The sequence below is a fragment of the Heterocephalus glaber genome, unplaced genomic scaffold (assembly GCF_053883595.1).
Source record: "Heterocephalus glaber isolate CG9 unplaced genomic scaffold, H.glaber_assembly_v1.0 deba00001586, whole genome shotgun sequence".
Lineage (NCBI taxonomy): Eukaryota > Metazoa > Chordata > Mammalia > Rodentia > Bathyergidae > Heterocephalus > Heterocephalus glaber.
The window spans coordinates 20,515,313-20,538,227 of NW_028258364.1; the positions used below are offsets into that span (position 1 = coordinate 20,515,313).

The 22,915-nt window shown below is 37.4% G+C and overlaps 1 protein-coding gene across 6 annotated transcripts in view; it reads left to right on the plus strand.

Annotated features, from left to right (window-relative positions):
• The first annotated feature begins 5,347 nt into the window (after positions 1 to 5,347).
• Positions 5,348 to 22,915, plus strand: part of Clgn (calmegin) — a 56,484-nt gene continuing 38,916 nt past the window's right edge. Inside the window, exons 1-6 of one of the 6 annotated variants that reach the window (XM_087193306.1) lie at positions 5,381 to 5,529; positions 7,143 to 7,212; positions 7,545 to 7,693; positions 16,477 to 16,550; positions 17,273 to 17,331; positions 20,706 to 20,847. In XM_087193306.1, coding sequence (XP_087049432.1) covers positions 7,550 to 7,693; positions 16,477 to 16,550; positions 17,273 to 17,331; positions 20,706 to 20,847 — 419 coding nt within the window. In that variant the 5' untranslated portion in view covers positions 5,381 to 5,529; positions 7,143 to 7,212; positions 7,545 to 7,549. Of the gene's footprint in view, positions 5,530 to 5,900; positions 6,064 to 7,142; positions 7,213 to 7,544; positions 7,694 to 16,476; positions 16,551 to 17,272; positions 17,332 to 20,705; positions 20,848 to 22,915 lie in introns of those variants that run through there. The other 5 variants (XM_087193307.1, XM_087193305.1, XM_087193309.1 and 2 more) reach the window with 5 other exon arrangements.

Below are 22,915 nucleotides of genomic sequence, written 5' to 3' on the forward strand. Positions count from 1 at the left end.
CAGTCATTAAATTCCAGCTCTATTGCTACCATCCTTAATGGAATGATTCCTGAAGAAGAGTATTTGGATGATCAGTGCAAAGCATTTCTAGAAAATATTTCTAATGTATGCAGGAGAGATGTCCTCAGTATCAGTCACCATCTCTACTGCTCCCTACTGCTCCATGTCTGGAGTCCCTCCCTCATTACCTGAGGTCTCTGATCTTCAGTGTCTGAGGAAGGGGAAACTTGGAGAACTCAGACATTTATCTGGAGTATAGCAGAGCAAATAGCATTCTATTGGTTGTTTGGGTATTTGTTTTATATCAACCATACTGTTTTTGATTTATTAAATATCTTTTCTTCAAGCATACATATAAAGGCATGCTATATTTCAGCCCATGACTCAGTATATCAGAGAAGTCTGGAGACACCATATTCCCATGAAGTCTTTTTTCACGAATACTTTTAAAGTGAATAGAGGCTCTGCAGACTTTGGAGACATAAATGAAATTTTCTCTGTTGCCAAACTTTCTCTCAAGCATTGAGATACTACAGCCTCCAACATCTGCACTTTATTTTATTAAGTATGCATTAGTCAGCTTTCCATGACTATACTAAAACCTGAGATAATCAACTTATAAAGAGCAAAAGGTTTATTTTGGCTCAGAGTTTTGGGGGTTCCAGTCCTTGGTTGGTTGGCCCTGTTGTTGTTTATTTGGGGTGAGTTTTATGGCAGGACAGCACCTTGTGGCAGGACCATATGGCAGAGCAAAGCTGATCAGCTCATAGCCAGGAAGCAAATGAAAAGAAAGGGCCTGAGGTCCCACTGTCCCCTTCAAGGGTACAGCCCAGTGATCTGAAGATCTCACAGTAGACCCCATCTCCTAACATTCCCACCACTTCCCAGTAGTGCTGAGCTGGGAACCAAGATCCAACACATGGGCCCTGGGAGACATTCCAGATCCAAACTATAGCAGTTTATATGATGGAATTAGTAATGTAGTCATAATATTATTAATAGTAATGATAAATGTGGTTGCACTCTTGGATAAAGAAGGAAAAGATATTCTCTGCTAATATAGGTGTGTAAAAATGTCTTGGGGTTTGTTAGGCACTTTTTTTTTTTTTTGGTACTGGGGATCAAACTCAGGACCTCGTACTTTTGAGGCAGGCAGCGGCACTACTGAGCTAAATCCCTGGCCCTGTTATGCACTTTTGCATGGGCCTTCTACCTCCTGGTAGAATTGTGAGAGTTATGAACAATAATGGAAGGTAAATCTGGGCAGATATTGCTTATGGAAATATTTTATCTTTCTGTCTGTGTGTCTTTAATAACTCCTTGGCATCCATTTTTAAACACTGGGCTGATTTTAGCAGCCACTCCTAGACAATGAATTATGAAAAAGTTTAGGGATTCACCTAAACTTTTAAAAATCAAATATCCCCAATATTTTTAAGTAGCCTCAGTGTATAGCAAATAATGGAAATTTCCAAATTCTTTTTTTGGTTTTTGTTCAAATTCTTTTAATGATGTAAATATAGCAAAATAAAATCCAGTAATAATAGCACACAAAAAAGAAATCAACAGACCAGTATCATTTCTGATGATAATGCAACAATCTTCCAATTTTAGTATATGTGCTGCCGAAAGGAGCACGATAGTGCAACAATCTGAAATGTAATATTAGACTGCATTTAGGGAATATAGATTCCCAAGCCACATTAACAAGACAGCACACCATTGCTTGGTATTTGTATTAGAAGTATAAGAACCTGCAGGATTCTATTTGAAAATCTGTGAATTTAGCATATAATACTAATAGATCTAAGAGAAAAATCATATGATTACTTCCACAGAGGCTTAAAACACCTTTGAAAAAAATTCAACATTATTTCCTACAAAAATATTAAAGAAAATTGCAGTGAATGGTTATAAACGTGGGAATAAACACTCATATACTGTGGGACTACAAAATAATATAACATCTATAGAGGGTGTTTGGTAATATATAACTAAACTATATACATAGCATTTTACATCACAGTGAGATATCATTGATTGGCCAATAGAAAGGCCAAAAATGAAGATTAATGATACTAAGCCCTAGGGAAAATGTGGAGCAACTGCGTCTCTCACATATCACTGGTGGGAACATAAAATAGTACAACCATTTTGGAAAAGACTTTCTTAAACACTTAAATAGATCTCCCCACTCCCTCTCCATTTCACTCCCAGTTAATTAAGAGAAATGAAAGCATAGGTCCACTCAAAGACATATGCACAGATACAGCAATTTTATTTGAAATAGCGCAAAAGTGGAAACAAGCAAAATGTCTATTAAGAGGTAGTTTGTATCTGGATACAGGAATACTACTTAGCAAATGTTATGGCTTATATCCAGATGTCCCTTCAAAGCCTCATGGGCTTGTAAGTGGAGCTCTTTGGAGATGGGTGGCTCTAAGGTGTTTGAATATGGATTAAGGGTGTGATACTAAATTAGCCTACTGACTGGTTTAGTGTAGTTCTAGGGGTAGATAATGGGAAGGCACACCGTGGATGGGGGTGATACCAACTAATGGGTTGCAACCTAGATGAGATAAAAGGGAAAAGGAGGCTGCTACTTGTTGCTTTCTGCCTACCCTGCCATGGACTGTTCTCTGCCCTGGTGCCCTGCTTGGAGTTAGCTGACTATGGACTGAAACCTCTACAAACTGTGAGCTAAAATAAACCTCTCCTTCTTTAACTTGTGGGTACTAGAGGGCTGGGGATTTAGTTCAGTAGTGCACCCCTGCTTCACAAACAAAAGGTCCTCAGCTCAATCCCCAGTACCAGAAAAAAAAAAAAAGAAATAAATGTCCTAGTCCAGTGGTGGCGAATTTATGGCACACATGTTATTTGTTTGAGGATGTAACTCAGTGGTGCTGTGCCTGCCTGGCAAGTGTAAGGTCCTGAGTTTGATCCCTGGTCCTGAAAAAACAAACAACTTATGGGTATTGGGTGTTTTGTCCCAGCAATGAGAAAGTAACTAAGACTGCAATAGAAAGTAAACAACCAACCAACCAACACACACATACACACACACACACACACACACACAGATCTCAAAATAATTATGCCAACCGAAAGAAATTAGACCAAAATAAAAGTACACACTGTATAGCTCCACTTACGTAAATTTAAGCAAAATGTAATCTAATCAAATAGTGACATAAAACAAATCCATGATTGCTTAGGGTACAAGGAAACTTTTAGAGGTGATTGATGTGTTTGCTATTTGTCGTGGTGTCAAAGGTTGTCAAATTGCATGCCTAACATATTTTTTTGGGGGGTGCTGGGGATCAAACTCGGGACCTTGCACTTGCGAGGCAGGCAGAGGAACCACTGAGCTAAATCTCCGGCCCCACGCTAAACATATTTTAATAGACGTCAAAAAATAATGGAATCATGTCAAAAGGTCGTGGGAACTAGATTGAAGAGACTTCCACTGACCAAATATGGGACAGCTGAGCACTACAATAACTAAACTCAGTAATGAATTAAAACTCATCGAACAAGACAGGCGTGGTGGTGCACACCAGTGATCCCAGAACTCTGCGAGTCTGAGGCAGATGACAAGTTCGAGTCCAGTGTGGGCAATTTAGAGACTTAGTAAAACTCTGTCTCAAAATAAAAAATGAAAAAGGGGATGGAGGGCATAGCTCCTCACGAAGGCACTGGATTCAATCCCCAGTACTGGAAAAAAACCTTACTGAATAAAATAAAGCATATAGACAATGGATATGCAAAAGTTCTTCTTAATAGAATGCTGCCTAATAAATGTAGAAAGAAGAATGTTAGAAAAGCACTATTTGGACAAAAATGATGGATAGATCCTAAACTCAGGGTATAGAAAAGAGTAGATTTTTTTTTTTTATTTTAAAACTTAATTTTATTGGTACATTTTAGGTATACAATATAATGACATTCATCATTGGAAATTTGTACCTTTACATGATGTATCTTGGTTCTTATTTTTTCCCCATTCCCCGCCCTCCCTTCAATCCCTCCACCCCTCCCTATTTACAACGACTTTGTTTCTATTTCTTATATTAATTCCATTCCCTTCTTTCCTTTCTCCCATCCCTCCCACTTCCCCTTGCCCTTTGGACCTTTTCTTCCTATTTCACATTATCTATTATACCTTTTGATCCTTATTTACACTTTCAGTTTCTCACACCAGAGAAACTATTCAGTATTTACACATGTCTGTCCTATTTATTTCACTATACGTATATATTATTAACATATTGCCTATTTTTCTTTATGATCAAGACTCTATATTTTTAGTATTCTTTCCATGACCATTTAAGAGCCAAGTTGCATAACTCATGACTTTGTATCTCTAACCCTCCTGCAGTTCATTTTTGCATGTAGTGTGACATAGAAAACATTTTTTTTTTGGATTAAATTCTTTTATTGGTACATTGTAGGTATACAACACAATTACATTTCTCATTGGGAATTGTACCTTTATATAATGCATCTTGGTTCTTATTTTTTCCCCATTCCTAGCCCTCCCTTCAGGCCCTCCACCCTTCCCTATTTACAAAGACTTTATTTCCATTTTTTCCATTTCTCATCATTTTTTCCTTTCCCTTCTTTCCTTTTCCCTGTGCCTCCCACTACCCCTACCCCTTTGGACCGTTTATTCCTATTTTACATTATCGATTATTCATTCTAATAATTGGTACATTTTAGGTATACAATATAATGACATTCATCATTGGAAATTTGCACCTTTACATAGTCTCTGAAAAGAGTAGATTTTGAAGAACGGGATATTTTCACATAATCTCAAAGTGCCTTCGCACAGATTGCTTATAATTGCAAATAGAGGCATACAGAAGGGAAGGCAGATACCAACTAGGGTTGAAAGACAGCATTACATTAAGCATGAGGAGATGTGTCTGCAAAAATTATTAAATACTATCGAAAATAAAATATTTTCATATATATTTATCATGTTAACACAGTAAACACATATGAAATAGCGTCTCTGTTGATCACAAGGATGGCTCACCTGCTAAAACATATAACTCTACAAGAAACGAAGGGCAGTTCAAAAATAGGATTCGAACAAAATTCAGAACCCGATTATGGAGCAATAGGTAGAACCGTTGTGTATTAAGAGAGGGCAGATCAGAGGACAAAGTCTTCGGACCAAGAAAAACTCCTGTCCGCTTAGCCCACGCGAGACCTGCAGGCACGTGCCTCTAGCGCGTGGAGGGGCTGGGGCGTGGCCGCGCGGGCGCGTCTGAGGCCGTTGTGCCGGGCACCGCAGGTGCTCGCCTCACAAGTCTTCCGCTGCAGACTCCTCCTCGCCTGTTGCGGGTTGCGCATGCGCCCTTAGCAGTTACTCTGGCCGCGGTCGTGCGGGCAGACCCGGGGAACGAGCGTCGGACACCTGAGGTGCTACTCCCGCAAACCACCTGGCAGGACGGGTGTGTGAGCTGCAGGCCACCTTCCCCCTGCCTTTTGCGCGCGCGCGGCCTTGCTGCTTTGCCCAAGGTGAGTGTTTCTGGGCCGCACCCCTTTCTCTGGAGACTGGAAAGGTCGAACGGGTCGGGGAGCTGAGGGGGTGATGTTGAGTTCAGAGACGGGGTGCAGCGGATGAGGCTTTGGAGTGGACCGAGGGCGTGGGTGCAACCGCGACCTGTGGGTCCTCCCGCGCCCGTGTCCACCTGCTGCTCAGTGCCGGTCGCGTCCGTTACCACGGCGGTTGCCGCTTCCGGGGGCTCCGCCCTGGGCGCGGGGGGTTGGTGGGGCGGAGGGGCGTGGAGGGCGGGCAGACGCCCCGGGCTCGGCTTCCCAGGCTGGGAGACCCCACCCTCGCCGCGACCGTGGCCCGCAGACTCCGGGCCACTGTCTGGATGCTGCGCAGAGCCCCGAGGGCGCCACAGGGGAGACAGCGAACCCTAATTACCAGAGACTCATTATCTCCTAGGCCTGTTTACTATCAATCGGATACTTTGGCTGCTTTTATTTATAGCATCTGCCCTAGCAACTAGGAGGAGGCATTTGCGTGCGATTTAAAAGCCAGTGGTAACAAAGCTCTGGAGGGATGGGTGGAGAGAGGGGAGGGGAAAGGGAGGAAAAGGATGAATGCAAAATAACTTTTTCATAGCGTGTATCTCGGTGGCAGTAAGCCCATATTTGATCTTTCTGCTTTAATTTTTGGCAAAACACTTCCACATTAAATTTGTGATAAAAAATCCTTTTTCTTTAGATTTTTGGTGTTTACATGTGAGTGTATTTTGGTTTTATAAAGTTCCAGTAGTACATATACACTTAAGCAGCATTTTATTGGCAACAATATAAGTGAACGTTTAGGAATCATAATTGCTTTTTTAACATTTTATTTATTTGTTTATTTTGCGGTACTGGAGATTGAACCCAGAGTCTTGCACTGAGCTACATCCCAAATGCTTATTATTATTATTTATTTTGAGACAAAGTCTTGCTAAGTTACCCAGGTGGGACTCAAAACTTGTAGTCCCCCTGTTGTCAGATGGTGTGGTGTCCAGTGGTTCAAGGCTCTTGTCCCACTCAAAGAATTGGACAGTGCCGGGCATGGTGGTGAACACTTGTCATCCCAGTTGAGCAGGGAAGCTGAGGGGGCTGAAGCAGGAGGATCACTGCTAGTTCCAGGCCAGCCTGGGCTACATAGTAAGTTTAGGCCAACTACATAGTGAGACCCTCTCTTAAAAAAAAAAAAAAAAAGAAAGAAAGAGAGGGCCAGGGATTTAGCTCAGTGGTTTCGCCGCTTGCTGTGCAAGCTCAAGGACCCTAGTTCGATCCCCGGTACCAAAAAAAAAAAAAAAAAGAGAGGTAACCGATGAATGTAACAGTTTAACATTTATTGAAGAATGGGTTTGTTGAAGAGAAGGAGATGAAAAGGAGAAGAAAGAAGATACACAGGACAGGCCACTGCAAGAACAAGAGGGCAGTGGACAAGAAATCAGTGGCTGCCCTTTTATATCTTGATGTTAGATCTGGGCAGTCCCATTCAGAGCTCCTAAGCTGTTCTGTGCAGTGGTTTGACAGCTGTTCGTGATGGACAGGTCACTTCCGGATGTCCAGCCATGATTAGCTGTGCTTTGACAGCTCTCTATTGTTGACAGATCACACCTGGTTGCACTTCGGTTTGCTATGCCCTAATCTCTTGCCTCACTCGTACTTCAGCCTGGCAAGGTACAGTACTGGGACAGCCTGTGGCATCATGCCTACCATTTTCTTTTAAAGGGGCCTACATATTACTTGAATTTGACAATCACTGTTACTTGTATATTTTATGCCATTTGCTCTTTGTTTTTGGAAGAAGGTTTACAGTTGTAGAATTTGCTCACCAAAAGATTTGAAGTTTATATTTTATTTGTTTAAGTCACACTTTAAATAATTTTGTTAGTAATTCAAAAAAAACCATCTTAGGATAAAGGAGTTATATCCATATGTAATTTCTCTCTACAATACTTAACATGTATCTTTCACAACTTTATTTTCACTAATTACTTTTCATTTCACAGATAATATGTATTTCTCAGGCTTTGGACTATGTTTAGGTCTTCTATTCATCTCAGTCAATGCAAAATTTATGAATGATGGCGTTGAGATGGAAGACTTTGATGAAAATTCAGATGAGATCGATGTTGTTGAAGCTGAAAGTTCTTCAGAGGTAAGGTTATTGAGACATGAGTTATAAATTATTTCTTTACAAGATTTATACCAGCCACTGATCTCTGAAGATTAATTTCAGTTGTAATAGTCTTCATTTTCCAAGTAGATAGGATATTGCCTTTTCCTGCCTGTCTTGTTGCTCTGTTGTTGTTTTTTTAAGCTTGCCTACATACAAAGAAATTTGTGTGTGGCACCTAGTAATTTTAAAAAAATATGTGGAAGGGCTTTACTGTCAATATAGAAGTGCACCATTGGTTGAAAAGGACTAAGTACTTTTTTTTTTTTAATTTTTTTTAATTTTTTATTTAAAAAATATATATATTTATTGGTACATTTTAGATATAAAATACATTTACATTTATCATTGGATGTTTGTACCAGAACATGATGCATCTTAGTTTTTACTTTTTCTCCCATTACCTGTGCACCCTTCACCCCCTCCACCCTTCCCAATCTACACAGAGTTTGATTCCATTTTTTTTTCTCATAATTTTTTTCTTTCCCTTCTTCCCTTTTCCCTTTCCCTTCCACCATCCCCAAACCCTTGGACCTCTTCTTATTTTAAATTATCAATTATTCATTTTAATCATTTTCATCCTTATTTACACTTTCAATTTCTCACACTAGAGAAACTATTCAGTATTTACACATGTGTGTCCTATTTATTTCACTTAAGAGTATGGCCTCGATATGCATCCATTTAGCTATAAATGTCTCTAGTTTCTCATTCTTTACGGCTGAGTAGTACTCCATTTTATAAAAAAACCACATCTTCTTTATCCAGTTTCCAGTCGATGGGCATTTGGGCTGTTTCCAAGCTTTAGCTACTACAAATTGAGCCGTTAGAAACATGGGTGCACATATATCGCTGTGGTATGATTCTTTTAATTCTTTGGGGAAGATTCCCAGGAGGGAAATAGCTGGGTCAAATGGGACCTGTAGTCCTAGTTCTTTGAGGTATCGCCATACTGATTTCCATAGTGGTTGCACCAGTCTACATTCTCAACAAGGGAGAAGGATTCCTTTCTCACCACACCCCGGCCAGCATATGTAATTGGTTGATTTCTTGATAGCAGCCATTCTTTCTGGGGTAAGGTGGAGTCTCAGTGTTGTTTTCATCTGCATCTCTTGAATGACCAGTGATGTTGAACATTTTTTTCATATATTTACTTGCTGTTTTTACTTCTTTGAGAAATGTCTGTTCATTTCGGTTGCCCATTTTTGAATTGGGTCTTTGAATTTGGGAGGACTGATTTTTTTTAGTTCTTTATATGTTCTTGATAGTAGACCTTTGTCTGAGCTACAGCTGCTAAATATTTCTTCCCACATTGTAGGTTGTCTCTTAACTCTGTTGGTAGTTTCTCTTGCAGTGCAGAAGCTTTTTAATATGATGAGATCCCAGTTGTTGATTCTTTGTGCTAGCTCCTGTGCTGCTGACGATTTGTTCATAAAGTCTTTCCCTATGCCAATGTTATCAAGAGTTCTACCTAACTTATCTTCCAGCAAGTTTAGTGTTTCTGACTTAATATTTAGATCTTTAATCCACTTCGATCATAGTTTAGTGTGCGGTGATAGGTATGGGTCTAGTTTTAATTTCTGACAGGTTGAAATCCAGTTTTTCGAACACCATTTATTAAATAGGCTATCTGTGCGGTGATAGGTATGGGTCTAGTTTTAATTTCTGACAGGTTGAAATCCAGTTTTTCAAACACCATTTATTAAATAGGCTATCTTTTGTCCAATGAGGGCAATTGGCTCCTTTGTCAAAGATGAGGTGGCTGAGTATGTCTGGAGTTGTTTCTGCATCTTCTAATCTATTCCACTGATCTTCGGGTCTGTTTCTTTGCCAGTACCATGCTGTTTTTATCATAGTAGCTTTGTAGTATAGTTTCAAGTTGGGGATTGTGATGCCCCCAGCCATGTCTCTGTTGCCTAGAATTGCTTTTGCTATTCTAGGTTTCTTCTGTTTCCAAATGAATTTTGGGGTTGTTTTCTCTAGTTCTGTGGAGTATATTGTTGGAATTTCAGTCGGCATTGCATTGAATCTATATAGTAGTTTTGGAAGTATGGCCATTTTCACTATATTGGTTCTTCCTACCCAGGAACAAGGGATGTTCTTCCATTTTCTTAAATCCTCTTCAGTCTCCTTCTTCATAGTGCTGTAGTTTTCGATGTAGAGGACTTTTGCTTCCTTTGTTAGGTTGATTCCTAGATATTTCATTTTTTTAGATGCTATCATAAAAGGAATTATTTCCCGAATTTCTCTCTCAGTGGGTCTGCTATTTGCATATAAAAAGGCTATTGTTTTTTGAGTGTTAACCTTGTAATCCAGCTACTCTACTGAATCTGTCAATTAGGTATAGAAGACTTTTGACTGAGTTTTTTGGGTCTTCTATGTAAAGTATCATATCATCAGCAAATAATGACAGTTTCACTTCTTCCTTTCCTATCTTTATTCCTTTTATTTCTTTCTCCTGTCTAATTGCTATGGCTAATGTTTCCAGAACTATACTGAACAGGAGTGGTGATAGTGGGCATCCTTGTCTTGTTCCTGATTTTAGTGTGAAAGTTTTCAGTTTTTGACCATTTAATAGGATGTTGGCTCTTGGTTTTTCATAGATAGCCTTAATCAGGTTGAGATAAAGACCTCCTATTCCAATTTTCTGTAGCGTTTTTATCATGAATGGGTGTTGGATTTTGCCAAATGCTTTTTCTGCATCTATTGAGATGATCATGTGGTTTTTGTCCTTGACTCTGTTAATATAGTGTATTACATTTATTGATTTACAGATGTTGAACCATTGTTGCATCCCTGGAATAAATCCAACTTGGTCAGGGTGTATGATCTTCTTGATGACACTCTGAATTCTGTTTGCCACTATCTTGTTGAGGATTTTTGCATCTATGTTCATTAGGGAGGTTGGTCTGTAGTTCTCTTTTTGGGTTGGGTCTTTCCCAGGTTTTGGAATCAAAGTAACACTTGCTTCCAGGAATGAATTTGGAAGCCTTTCTTCCCTTTCAATTTCCTTGATGAGTTTAAATAGTAGTGGCGATAGTTCTTCTTTAAATGTCTTGTAGAATTCAGCAGTGAAGCCATTAGGACCTGGGCTTTTTTTTGTTGTTAAGTTTTTTATTACATTTTCAATTTCACTCATTGTAATTGGGGTGTTTAGAATTTCTTTATCTTCTTCATTTAATTTTGGCAATTCGTATGTATCTAGGAATCTGTCCATTTCTTGTGTTTTCCATTTTACTAGAGTACAGGTTCTCAAAGTAGGTATTGATGATTCTCTGGATTTCTGCTGGATTTGTTATGGCTTCCCCTTTTTCCTTCTTAATTGCATAGATTTGAGCCTTTTCTTTCCTTTTTTTGATAAGGTTGGCTAAAGGTTTATCAATTTTATTTATTCTTTCAAAAAACCAACTCTTTGATTCATTGATTTTTTTGTATTGTTCTCTTAGTCTCCATTGCATTGATTTCTGCTCAGATCTTTATCATTTCCTTTCTTGTATGAGCTTTGGGTTTGTTATGGTCTTCTTTTTCTAGGAGCTTGAGGTTCTGCATTAAGTTATTTAACTGAGTTCTCTCTGTTGTCCTAATACGGGCATTCACTGCTATTAATTTCCCATGTAGAACTGCTTTCATTGTGTCCCACAGATTCCTGTATGTTGTACTGGCATTTTCATTTACTTGTAGAAACTGTCTAATTTCTTCTTTAATTCCTCTGTGACCCATTGGTTGTTCAGGAGGGTGTTGTTCAATTTCCATGTGTTTGTGGGAGTTTTGCGGTTTCTTATGTTATTGATCTCCAATTGTATTGCACTATGGTCTGATAATGTACAGGGGATAACTTCAGTTCTTTTACATTTACTTAGATATGTCCTACGAGCTAGCATGTGATCTGTTTTGGAGAAAGACCCGTGTGCAGCTGAAAAGAATGTGTACTCTGATTTTGTGGGGTGGAACACTCTGTAAACATCTATTAAGTCCGTTTGTTCAATAGCTTCGTTTAGTTCTAGAATTTCATTGTTAATTTTTTTCCTAGTTGATCTGTCTATTTGTGGTAGAGGGGTGTTGAGGTCCCCCACTACAACTGTATCAGTGCTTATTTGGTTTTTCATGTTGTTTTGTATAGTTGGGGGCATTTGTATTTGGTGCATATATATTTAGGATTGTCATCTCTTCCTCTTGGATTGTTCCTTTCACAAGAATGTAGTGATCATCTTTGTCTCTCTTAATTAGTTTTGGTTTGAAATCTACTTTGTCTGCAAATAAGATTGCTATGCCTGCTTTTTTCTGGGTTCCTGTTGCATGGAGAACTGTTTTCCATCCTTTTACTTTCAGTCTATGGATTTCCTTTTGAGTTAGGTATGTTTCTTGTATACAGCATATTGCTGGGTTTTGCTTCTTAATCCATTCTGCCAGTCTATTTCTTTTGATTGGTGAATTGAGGCCATTAACATTGATAGTTATAATTGATAGATATTGACGCATCCTTGTCATGATGTTTTACTGTTGTTGGCTCTTTTCTTATTTTCCCCCCTTTCGCTTTAGTGTCTTACCTTGCGTGGTGCCTTGTCTCTGCTGGGCCTCATGGGTTGTGACCTTCATTGTCTTTTTCTAAGATATTGCTTAAAATTGTTTGGAGTGCTGATTTGGTGTTCATGAAATTTCTCAGGTGTTCTTTGTCATGGAAGTATCTAATTTCCCCATCTATTTTGAAAGATAATTTTGCCAGATACAACAGTCTAGGTTGGAAGTTTTTTTCTTTTAGGGCTTGAAATACTTCACTCCAGGCTCTCCTTGATTTGAGGGTTTGTGTTGAGAAATCTGCCATGATTCTGATGGGCTTTCCTTTGTAGGTGATTTGTTTCTTTTCTCCAACCACCTGTAGAATTTTGTTCTTCTGTTGGGTTTCTGGGATCTTGACTATTATATATCTAGGTGTAGATTTTTTTTGGTCATGGCTGGATGGAGTTCTATATGCCTCACTTATCTGTACGTCCAACTCTCTACCTCTGTCTGGGAAGTTATTTACTATTATTTCTGTGAACAGTTTTTTTATGTCTGTTGTGCTTTCTCCTGTTTTTTCATGGACTCCTATGAGTCTTATGTTATTCTTCTTTGCATCATTTAGCAGCTGTTGGATTGATTTCTCATGGTCCTGTACTATCTTTAAGAAATCTCTGTTTTCATGGTCCTTAACCACAAACCTGTCTTCTATATCTGATATTCTGTCTTCAGATTCTCTTAGTCTGCTCTGCATGCTTTCAGTGGAGTTTTTAATCTCCTGAATATCTGTTTGAATCTGTTTCATGGATTCCATTTCTTATGTTGAGTGATCATGTTTTCCATTTCTTTCTTATGCTGGGCATTCATGGCTTCCAGCATGTTTCTGATCTCATCTATTTTCTTATCTGTTTCTGCTCTAGAGCTTCTAATCATGTCTTTCACTCTGCTCACCATGTCCGTATTTATCTGGGAGATTATTTCTGTTTTGAAATTTTCTAGAGCCTCATGTATCTGCTTTATTACTTCCTGTGCTATCAGTTCAGGGTGTCCAAGTGGTTGCTTATCACAGTTTTCCACCTCATTTCCCCCAGAATTTCCTTTTTGTGGCGTGGAAGCCTGCGTTTGTGCCTTGTTTAAGTGTCTTCTCATTTTTGTTTTTGGTACTGTCCTTGATTTAATTCCTGGGTTGATAATTTCAAGATTGCTTAATGTAGGTATCCTTGTCGCTTGTGTTTAAAAACCCTTGTGGAATGGATTGCTTTTCAGAGGTGTCTTCTAGATATGGCCTGTGTTTGGGTTTTGAGACTCTAATGACTCTGAAGCTATTATATTTTTCTTACACCAGGAAGGAAAACTAATTAGATCAATCACAACATGTTAGCCCAAATGATATAGTCAGCAATACCATAGCATCAAGCACAGTTTAGAAAATGACACTTTGTGGTAGTTATTAATCTATCACTTTTAACTATGTGAGTTAAATTAAAACCAAGGACCAACCTAACGTAAGTTTATAATGAATAAACTCTTCAGTATAGCATCTTTCCCCTTCGGGGTGGGGAGCTAAATGGAGTTGGGGAGGGAGGGACAGGTAGAAAGAACAGGTAAGATTAGCGGTGAGGCCAGAAGACACAGAAAGATCACACAAACTCTAAGAAGTTGTTAAAGGCAAGAGAAATGGCAGAATGAAAGAACAAAAATGTGAATAGAACCACCTAACAGTAACAGGGAGGCTAGATACCAAATTTACTTTCCTTTAAACCTAATGATAATCAAGAGAAGAAAAGAACGGTAAGGGAGAAATCCGAATTCAGTGCTGAAAGGAACAAATAGGGACATGAGGAGCAATGTGGGACAGTGAGAGAATGAGTGAGAGAAAGAAAAGATAAAAGAAAGCGAAGAAAGAAAAGTACAACTTTGAAGAGTAGAAAAAAGTAAAAATTAAGAATTAAAAATAAGAAAAAAAATTTTTTTTTCTTTTTTGCAAATAGCAATAGAAATTATGGGCCTCCTTCAGGGTATGTCTCTGCTGTCACAGTAGGCCACGTAGGAATCCCTGTGCATACACAAGTCAATGAGTCTCAGCAAGCCAGCAGCAGACCAAGTACATTGGTCTGATGTGCCTTTATTGTAGAGATTCTCTTTACCTTTCTGCTGAGCTTCAGTTTTCATCGAGGAGCCTGAGAGGCCCTCTTTCTGTTACTAACTTCTCCTCTATCTTGTGGCGCTCAGCACAAGGGTCTTTATAATCTCCTGTGCCTCTGTAGTGTGGGACCAGGTAGCAAAAAAGCCAGAAGGTAGGCGGTGCACGGGGCGGAGGGTTGGGGGAGGACTGAGCGTTGGAGTCGCCCGTGGCTAAGTGGACCTCACCGTGTCGTGGGCGTGGCCCAGGATGGCTGCAGGAACCCCAAGCTGCTTGCCTTGTCTCACCGGGCCGGTCCCTGAGGACTAAGTACTTTAGCAAAAAGTAAAGTTTTTAGTTTTATTTCTGACGGACCTCCTCAGATAAAATAAAAAGTAATATTTTGGTTCTTCAAGGAATAAAGTAAGTAGCTTTATTTCTCTGAAGAAAGAAGATGCTAACAAGAAGGATGAATTAGAAAGGGAAGTGATGATGGACAGGTATTTAAAAAGGTTGACCACCTTTCTGGTTCAGCATTGTTAAGATGCATGTTTTGGGGTACTTTAAGGAGATACTGGTACACCTTAACAAGTCCATGAGAGCTTTCACATTGAGGAACGTTCGGACCTAATGTTGTGACAAGCAGAAAAGTTTTCAGTGTTGTTGTGCCAGCCACTGTTAAAGGGCCAAGGGGAGTCATAATCTACTTGCATTGACTTTTTTTCCAGATACTGTATGTGTTATTTAGTTGTTTGCCCATTTCCTTTAAAATCTGGTTCTCTGACCTACAAAGTAAGTGCTCAAGTTGCTAAGAACTGATTCAGATATAGCTACTACAAGGGTCTTTGGAGGTTCATATTTGAAGTTGACACATACCACTCCTTACTTGGTGATAAATTGAGAAGATGCTAAGAAGTGGAAAAGAACAATTTTTAATGTTTCTAATTTAATAACACTAATAATCAAGAGATAGCAAAGTACTAAAGGACAAAACAAACTGTTGGTGACTTTAAGGGTGGTTTAACAGAAAGAAGGCTCTTGTGACACCATCGCCCATTTTGCCAAACTGCAAAAATATAGAGAATAAAGTTGTGAATCAGTAAACTTCAGAGAAGACTGGCAGTTTTGATTACTGAACCTTGACCCTTTCAGTAATAAAGTGGAGTTTTGTTTAAAGACTGCTTTTCTTCCCTTAAACAGATGGGAAATGTTGTACTGGCAGGTCAGGGGAGGGATGATGAAAATAGAAAAAGGACTTCTGTGTCCTTTCCTTTAAAGGCAGAGAAGAAATCTTGTAACTAATCTTACAGGTATAAATCACCAAAGGCTAATTCAGAAGGGATCAGATTGATTTGTTACTCTGTGCAAAATGTTATTCATTTATCATCAGTTTAGGTTATCTTTTGATGATTTGTCAGCAAATTAATCTTTCGAGTTACTGAGTTGGTAAGTTCTGTATATTGTAGCATGGCTAAGTGTATGGAAACACAATCTCAGGTCATACATAGTGCTGCAGTTATCTAGCATTGGCAGTGGGCAAGTTACTTTGCTGCTTTCCCGCAGTTTGATCACATGTACTTCCCTCCTAGAAGGATTAGGAGTCACCATATCACCACCAGCACCACTACTACCAGCAGTGTCATTGTCATGGCATCCAGTGCTCACATAGCACTTGAAGGAGTGTTTTGCTGAGATTTGCTTTGCAGCACTACTTTTCTGTCACCCTACAGTGAAATATGAATTAATTTTAAATTAGCCTATATGTTTGCCAGGCTTTTCATTTTACATGATTTTTGTTACCTTTGCTTCTCATGATTTTTATCCCCAAATGCTGTCTTTTGTGAGAACGCAAAAGGGCAACAAATGTGTTATCAGACATTCTCTGATTCCTCTCAGCCCCTGATGTTAGGAGAGGTCAGTGTGTCCTCTGTTTGGACATACAGTAATTTTGTCATCATGGTATATATTATATTCTTGTGTATCTTACCATTATTAGTATACAAAGTTTTGAGATCAGAGCCTGTATCACTTCATAGCTATATTATCTATATGTGTGTCATTTATTGGGTTCTTAATTCACAAGATTATTTAATTAACATATTTGCAAAGATGAGTAACTGTAGATTTTTAAAATTCTATTTTCTAGATTAACTATAAGACACCTAAACCCGTAGGAGAAGTATATTTTACAGAAACTTTTGATAGTGGGAATTTGGCTGGGTGAGTATTCATTGAAGAGAATGTTGTCCTTGATTTGATTAGCTTTTTTGAAGTTACTGGTTATTGGCCTATGAGAATTAGCTATTCTTCAGATGTGTAAAAACTTTTCAAGGACTTTAACAGTGTAAACTAATACTTCATATATTATTTTTTGGTACCAGGGATTGAACTCAGGACCCTGCGCTTGCAAGACAGGTGCAGTGCCACTGAGCTAAATCCCTGGCCCTAGGTAGAAATATTTAATTTGAAATTCATTTATATAAAAAGAGATAGAAATAAATTCCAAATGTAAAGAGAAAAAGTATAACAATTTTTTTATTCTCTAGGACAAATATTAACAATGTAAGCCCAGGAGAAAAACTTGAGTTACTTTTCCAACCTAAATAATGGCAAAGCAATAAAAGTTAAGATGTATTTATTATTATATGCCAGACGCTGTCCTGAGTAGGGGATAAGTACTATATTTAATTACCATTTAAAGGTGAATAAATCGAGGCATGGTGTGCATTACCTGTGGTCATGCAGCTTGCAAACTGAAGGTTCCAAATTTAGTTTAACTTTGTAGGATTATTTATACATCCTTATTGAACTCATAAATATTAATTTATTTTTGAATGAAAAATAACTAGCTTGGGTAATCTTTTGTGTTTCTAGTATGCACTGTATCTATAAATGGCTAGTTTTATTTTTCAAGATAAACATGTTTTCAACTTTACTTGCAGGTGGGTCTTATCAAAAGCAAAGAAAGATGATATGGATGCTGTGATGTCTCTATATGATGGTAAAATATTTAAATATTATACCCAATATCTAGGGTTCAATTGCTTTAGAGATACTTTGACTAAATGACGTTAGCCAGAGGCCCTCTCCTGCTTCACTGTAAAATGTTCAGACTTTTATCTTATCCCTTTCAATATTTCGGGAAATTCCTTCCAGAAACAGGCCACCCACCATCCCCTTTTCTAATTCTAAACAGATGGATTTTCACTCCCTTGCAGTTGGTTTTTTGCATTTTCTGAAGCAGCACTTCTTACACTCCTGCTGGTCTTTATGTTTTCACTTCATCTTGGGCACACCTAGATTGAACTATGATTTCCAGCAAGATTTTTCTATCAAGTACCAGAGGCCAGTTAGTTAATGAGAGGTAGAAGATAGCAGGCCTGCATCCATTAATACAGGGTCTCTGATAGCAGTATCTTCAGGCTTAGCTGTATAAAGAAATGTCCCCTATGCAAGAGTCATCTTTTCCTCCCTAACTGGACCACCCTCAAGAATGACAGAAGAATTTCTTCCTTCTAGTCTAAAACTAGCCTTTCAGTTGTATTATCCTGAAGGGAAGATTGGCCTCTTCTCAAGATGTGTGATAGTGAGATTTCTCAGAGGGCCTCCTGCCCATAAGCATGGGACCTCACACTCAGACCCCAGCAGGCAGTTGCAGCAAAACAACAGAGGAACAGATAATAGCATGTGCTGGATGTTGCCTGTCTACTTTCTTTTCATAGTTTCTGTTTCAGTCTAAGATAAAGACCATGCCTGCATATGTTCTTTGCACAGTGTTGTTCCCTCAAGCAAATCCCTCCATTGTGTATGCCTGTGGAACTCCAAAAAGAACATAGCCATACGCAGTGAACAAGCAACATGGCCTACATTCATTCTAAATTCATGTAATGCAAAGAATTTTTTCTCCCAGAGAAGCAGGGAGTCTGTGGAGATAAGTGGTGCCTAAAATAAGTCTACACAAACACAATATACAATATCATACAGAAAGCTTGACTTGAGGTAGCTGTGTTTAGGCACTTTACAGGTTTTTCCAAGAACACTGGGAGAATATTTGCTTTATATTTAATAAGAATCCACTGATAGAGTTTCCCTAAAATTAAGAAATGTTCCATTTTAAAGGTGAGTTTTAAGTATTTACTAGATAAAAATGGCTTTTCATGTTTCAGTTTTTTCCCCCAGCTTAAAATTTCAAAACAGGCAAGGTAAAGCAAATATCTTTAAAGTAGCCAAGTTTAACCTGCTGTCTTATTAAACATTAAATATTCAAGTAAATAACTTTCTTTAAATTATTTCAACAAATAGGAAGATTCTTCTGGGTTTGCAAATGCATAGTGCTCATAAATATCATACAATTACCTGAGAAGTATGTAGATGAAGGACTGGAACTCTGAGTGACATAACCTTCTATATATTCTTTCCATGACTTTGCAATATTTCTTTACTGTTTAAAGACTACCACAAAAACATTTTCTAGCATACTACATTTAGCTGTGATTTCTGGCTGATATTTTCAGTTTCTTAAAAGCAACTTTGAAAAATATGGCATCTATTAATAAAGTTTCAGGTTCTGAATATCATGCTTTGGATATTGACATTAGCAGTGTTTGTCTACGTAGTACAGAGTTGAGACCAATATCATATTTCTTTGCAAGATCGTTTAGTATTCACAGTAGTTAAGCACAGCTTTTATCCAGTACCGCCTGGATAGAGTTCATTCTAAGTGTTTTAGGAATAAGCAGATATGTATGAAACATGAATTGCTGGTATATAAATTGTGCACTTGGAGAAGTAGTTAGAATTTTCAGATCATTATTAATAAGTATAGATATTTAATCATAAATTCCAGTTCTTTAATTGGCCAACTTTCAGGAAACCTTATAAAGGCATGCAAATTCTCTGTAAAATTCTATTTACAAGGAAATTTACATTAACTAATATTCTAAAATTTAGATAAATGATCTGGTTAATAGAAAGTTATAGTTTATTTGAAATAGGGAAAAACTCTTCTGATGAGAAATCATCTTATTTTCTAAAATTAAAGTGGTAAGTTATCATTTTTCAGAGTTGATAAGTATATTAATTGCAAGAAAAACAATATAGTTTTAAAAATCCTTTACTATCAGTATCTTGAAAAGCTAAAAAATAAAATTGTTACTTAAATTAAGACTTTCAGAGGAGTTAGTAATTATAAGGATGTTAATGTGAGAGTAAAAACCAAATAAATAAATTTGTCTTTTAAAAAAGTATAACCCATTTGGACCAGGGAACTGAAAAAAAATTTTTTTAAGCATTTTTAGAAATCCAGTAACTACATGTACACAGTGATAGACCAAAAATCACTCTTTGATTCATAAGACTTCTGGTTCTTGGATTGTTGTGTTTTTCTTATCTTAAGATAAGAAAAGCATTAGTGATTCAAAAGTGCCCATTAATTAATATTTTGAGTTGACACAATACTAGAAAATAAGTTTTTTGCTGAATTGTTTACTCATTTATAGACAATAGCTATAATTTTCAAAACTAAGCTTTATACAAATTAATGTAAGTTGGCTTATGATTCTTAAAAGAATAAAGGAGTAAAGTCCAACAAACAACTTTTGGGCTGGGAGTAGCCTACTTGGCTGTACATTCTCTGGAGCCCATGACTGATTATAGGACCATTGTGATCTTAAACACAGGAAATTCCAGCCCAGACCAGGCGTCTCTGCTACCTAGTTGTTTAGGCCTCATCTTGGGCTTTCCTGGCCCAAAGTTGTGAGAGCTGCCTGGCACGGGTTGGGAAGGGATTGTGTGAATGAAATACACAGTTTTCAAAATAAAGTATTGTAATGCTGTAAGAAAATCAGCTGATGGGTAACAGGCATTTCAAAAAACAGGAAATTTAGACTGATGCAAACAGTTCATTTTGTGTTAAGGAACACTTTCATACGCAGTTTTTTTTTTTGGTTTTTTTGTGGTACTGGGGATTGAACTTGGGTCCTTGCATTTGTGAGGCATGCAGCGGCACCACTGAGCTAAATCCCCAGCCCCCCTCATATGCAGTTTTAATATTTCATTTTAAAAATTCAATGTTGATAGATCCTAAGGGAGGAATCACATTTTATAATTATTTCAAAAGTTTAGAGAGAAAATCAGACTCGTCCAGCTTTAGAAGTTCCTTAATCAGATACGATAGTGTTTGTTATTAAACCATTTTTTGAAGAGGAGGAAAAAAGAAAGAAAAACTATACATAAAATTTCAGATTCTACTACAAATTTGTGATTTTTTTCTCAAATCCTCCTCCTAGAAAAAAATTACAGTTTATAACTACTGATAAATAATTCTCAAGGCAGTGTTTTCTGTTTCAGTTTAATGCATTTTGCTTTATTTTCTAGGAAGATGGGAAATAGAAGAGTTGAAAGAAAACCAGGTACCTGGTGACAGAGGACTGGTATTGAAATCTAGAGCACAGCATCATGCAATATCGACTGTATTAGCAAAACCCTTTATTTTTACTGATAAACCTTTGGTAGTTCAGTAAGTTTATGTTTTTGGATACTTTTTCTGAATTCATATTAGTTTGGTATAATTTGGCATCTAAATGTGGTTTGGATTTTGATGTACAAATACATATACATGTAGGTTTTTTGATGAAAAACAGGTTAATGATAAAATTGTAGAATATCCTCTAAAACATATAATTCTGTCACTGTAAACTATATAGTACACAGAGCACCATTTTTAACTTTTCTTAAAATTACTTGCTGTTGAGATATTACTATCTGTGTGTATTCTGAGTGGAACCACAAATGTTGTTAAACTGGTGATAAGACTTAAAGGTGGAGGGTTAATCAGTGGTAGAATGCTTTCCTAGTAGGCACAAGTCTCTGAGTTTGATACCTAGCACTGCATACACACACACACACACAGATTTAAAGGCAGAAATTTTATTTTAAAAGGGAAATGTGTAATGTAGATCAGTGTCTTTCAAGCGTGGACCCTTTTAAAAGTCTCATATTATTACAGACATTCCTCTCTTCTCCCATTGTTGACATGAGCTAGTGAGGCTGCTTGCATGTGTACTGTTGGAAAATCAGGTATAAAGTCCTCAAGCTGATTTCAGTTGTACTGCTAGGAAAACAAATAAATGTATGCAAGCATAATTAGAAGACCTATGACATTCAAATTGGAAAAAGAAGAAAATGTAGAAATGTTATTGTCTGCTTTATATCAGAAATTGTGACTATCCAGAGTTAATTTAGACATACATAAATACCATTCGGTCCCTCCAGAGCACCTTCAGTTCTTTAATATGTTAAATATGTTCTTACCTGGTATAACTAAAACAACATCATGTATTTTAGAGGTTTTTGAAAGTGTTGCGTTTGGTACAATTGGCTTAATATTTATTTGTGACACTTTGGCTAAATCTATATTACATAATTTCATTGACTTTAAAATACGTCAAAGAATATGTGACCATTATTTGAACAAATTAAAAATTTTGTTACAGGTACTTATTTGAACTAATATTTGGCCTTGTTATTCAGGATTTGGCTTTTAAAAAACTGCCTTGAGAATTTGAAATTAATCTTATTTTTTTGAAACTTAGGTGTATGCAATATTACTTTCTATTTTGGCCACTTGTGGCTTAAATCAAAGGGTAAAAGGAAGTGATATACAATTTAACTTCTCCAGGGTAAAATAAATCAAATTTGGTATTTTCAGTATGAGTTACTAGTAGGCAAGTAAGATTAGAATATAAGTATAAAAATTTACTTTAACAGTCAGAAATTTCAATTTTTCATATGCTTAAAAGTAATTGAAAGGAGAGTGTCTTCCAATAGTGATAAGTTCAAATGGGCTAAATAAAATGAACACTACAAATAATACGGATTTTTGATACATCTAGACTCCAATGTACTTTTGCCAATTGTGTATATATTAATACAGGTTAACCATGCCTAATCTGAAACCTAGAATGCTCTGAAATTTGAAACTTTTTCAGCCTCTTTTATATGGCTGCAATTTTATAATCTTTTTTTTTTCTATTCAACACCTTTTTAAAATTTCAACTTTAATTTTTATAATTACATGTGTTATGGCTTGTGTTTAGATGTCCTGCCAAAGCTTCATGGTTTTTCAGAGATGGCTGAATCTAGAGTGCGTGCTTGATTCATGGTGGGGCTAGGCCTGAGTGCAGTAGGATTAAGGGTGTGAATGCTGCCCACCCTAAGTAGTCTGAATAAGATGAAAGGGCCAGAAAGAAGCTCTTAAGGGCCCTTGTTGCTTTTGCTCTTTTCCCACATCATGAACTATTGCCCCCTGCCACCCTGATTTGGAGCCAGAGGACAATGGACTGAAATCTCTACAAACTATAAGCCAGATAAACCCTTTCCCCTTTAAATTTGGGTGTTGGGAATTTTGTCTTAGCAATGAAAAGAAAGTAACTTAAAACACATGTATTTATAGGGTACACTGTATTTATGTAATGATCCACTCTTGGTAATTAGCATTTTCATTTTAAACATTTCTCTTTTTTTGTTGTTGGAAACCCTTCAACTCCTCTCTTGTGGTTATTTATAAAATACATAGTAAATTGTTG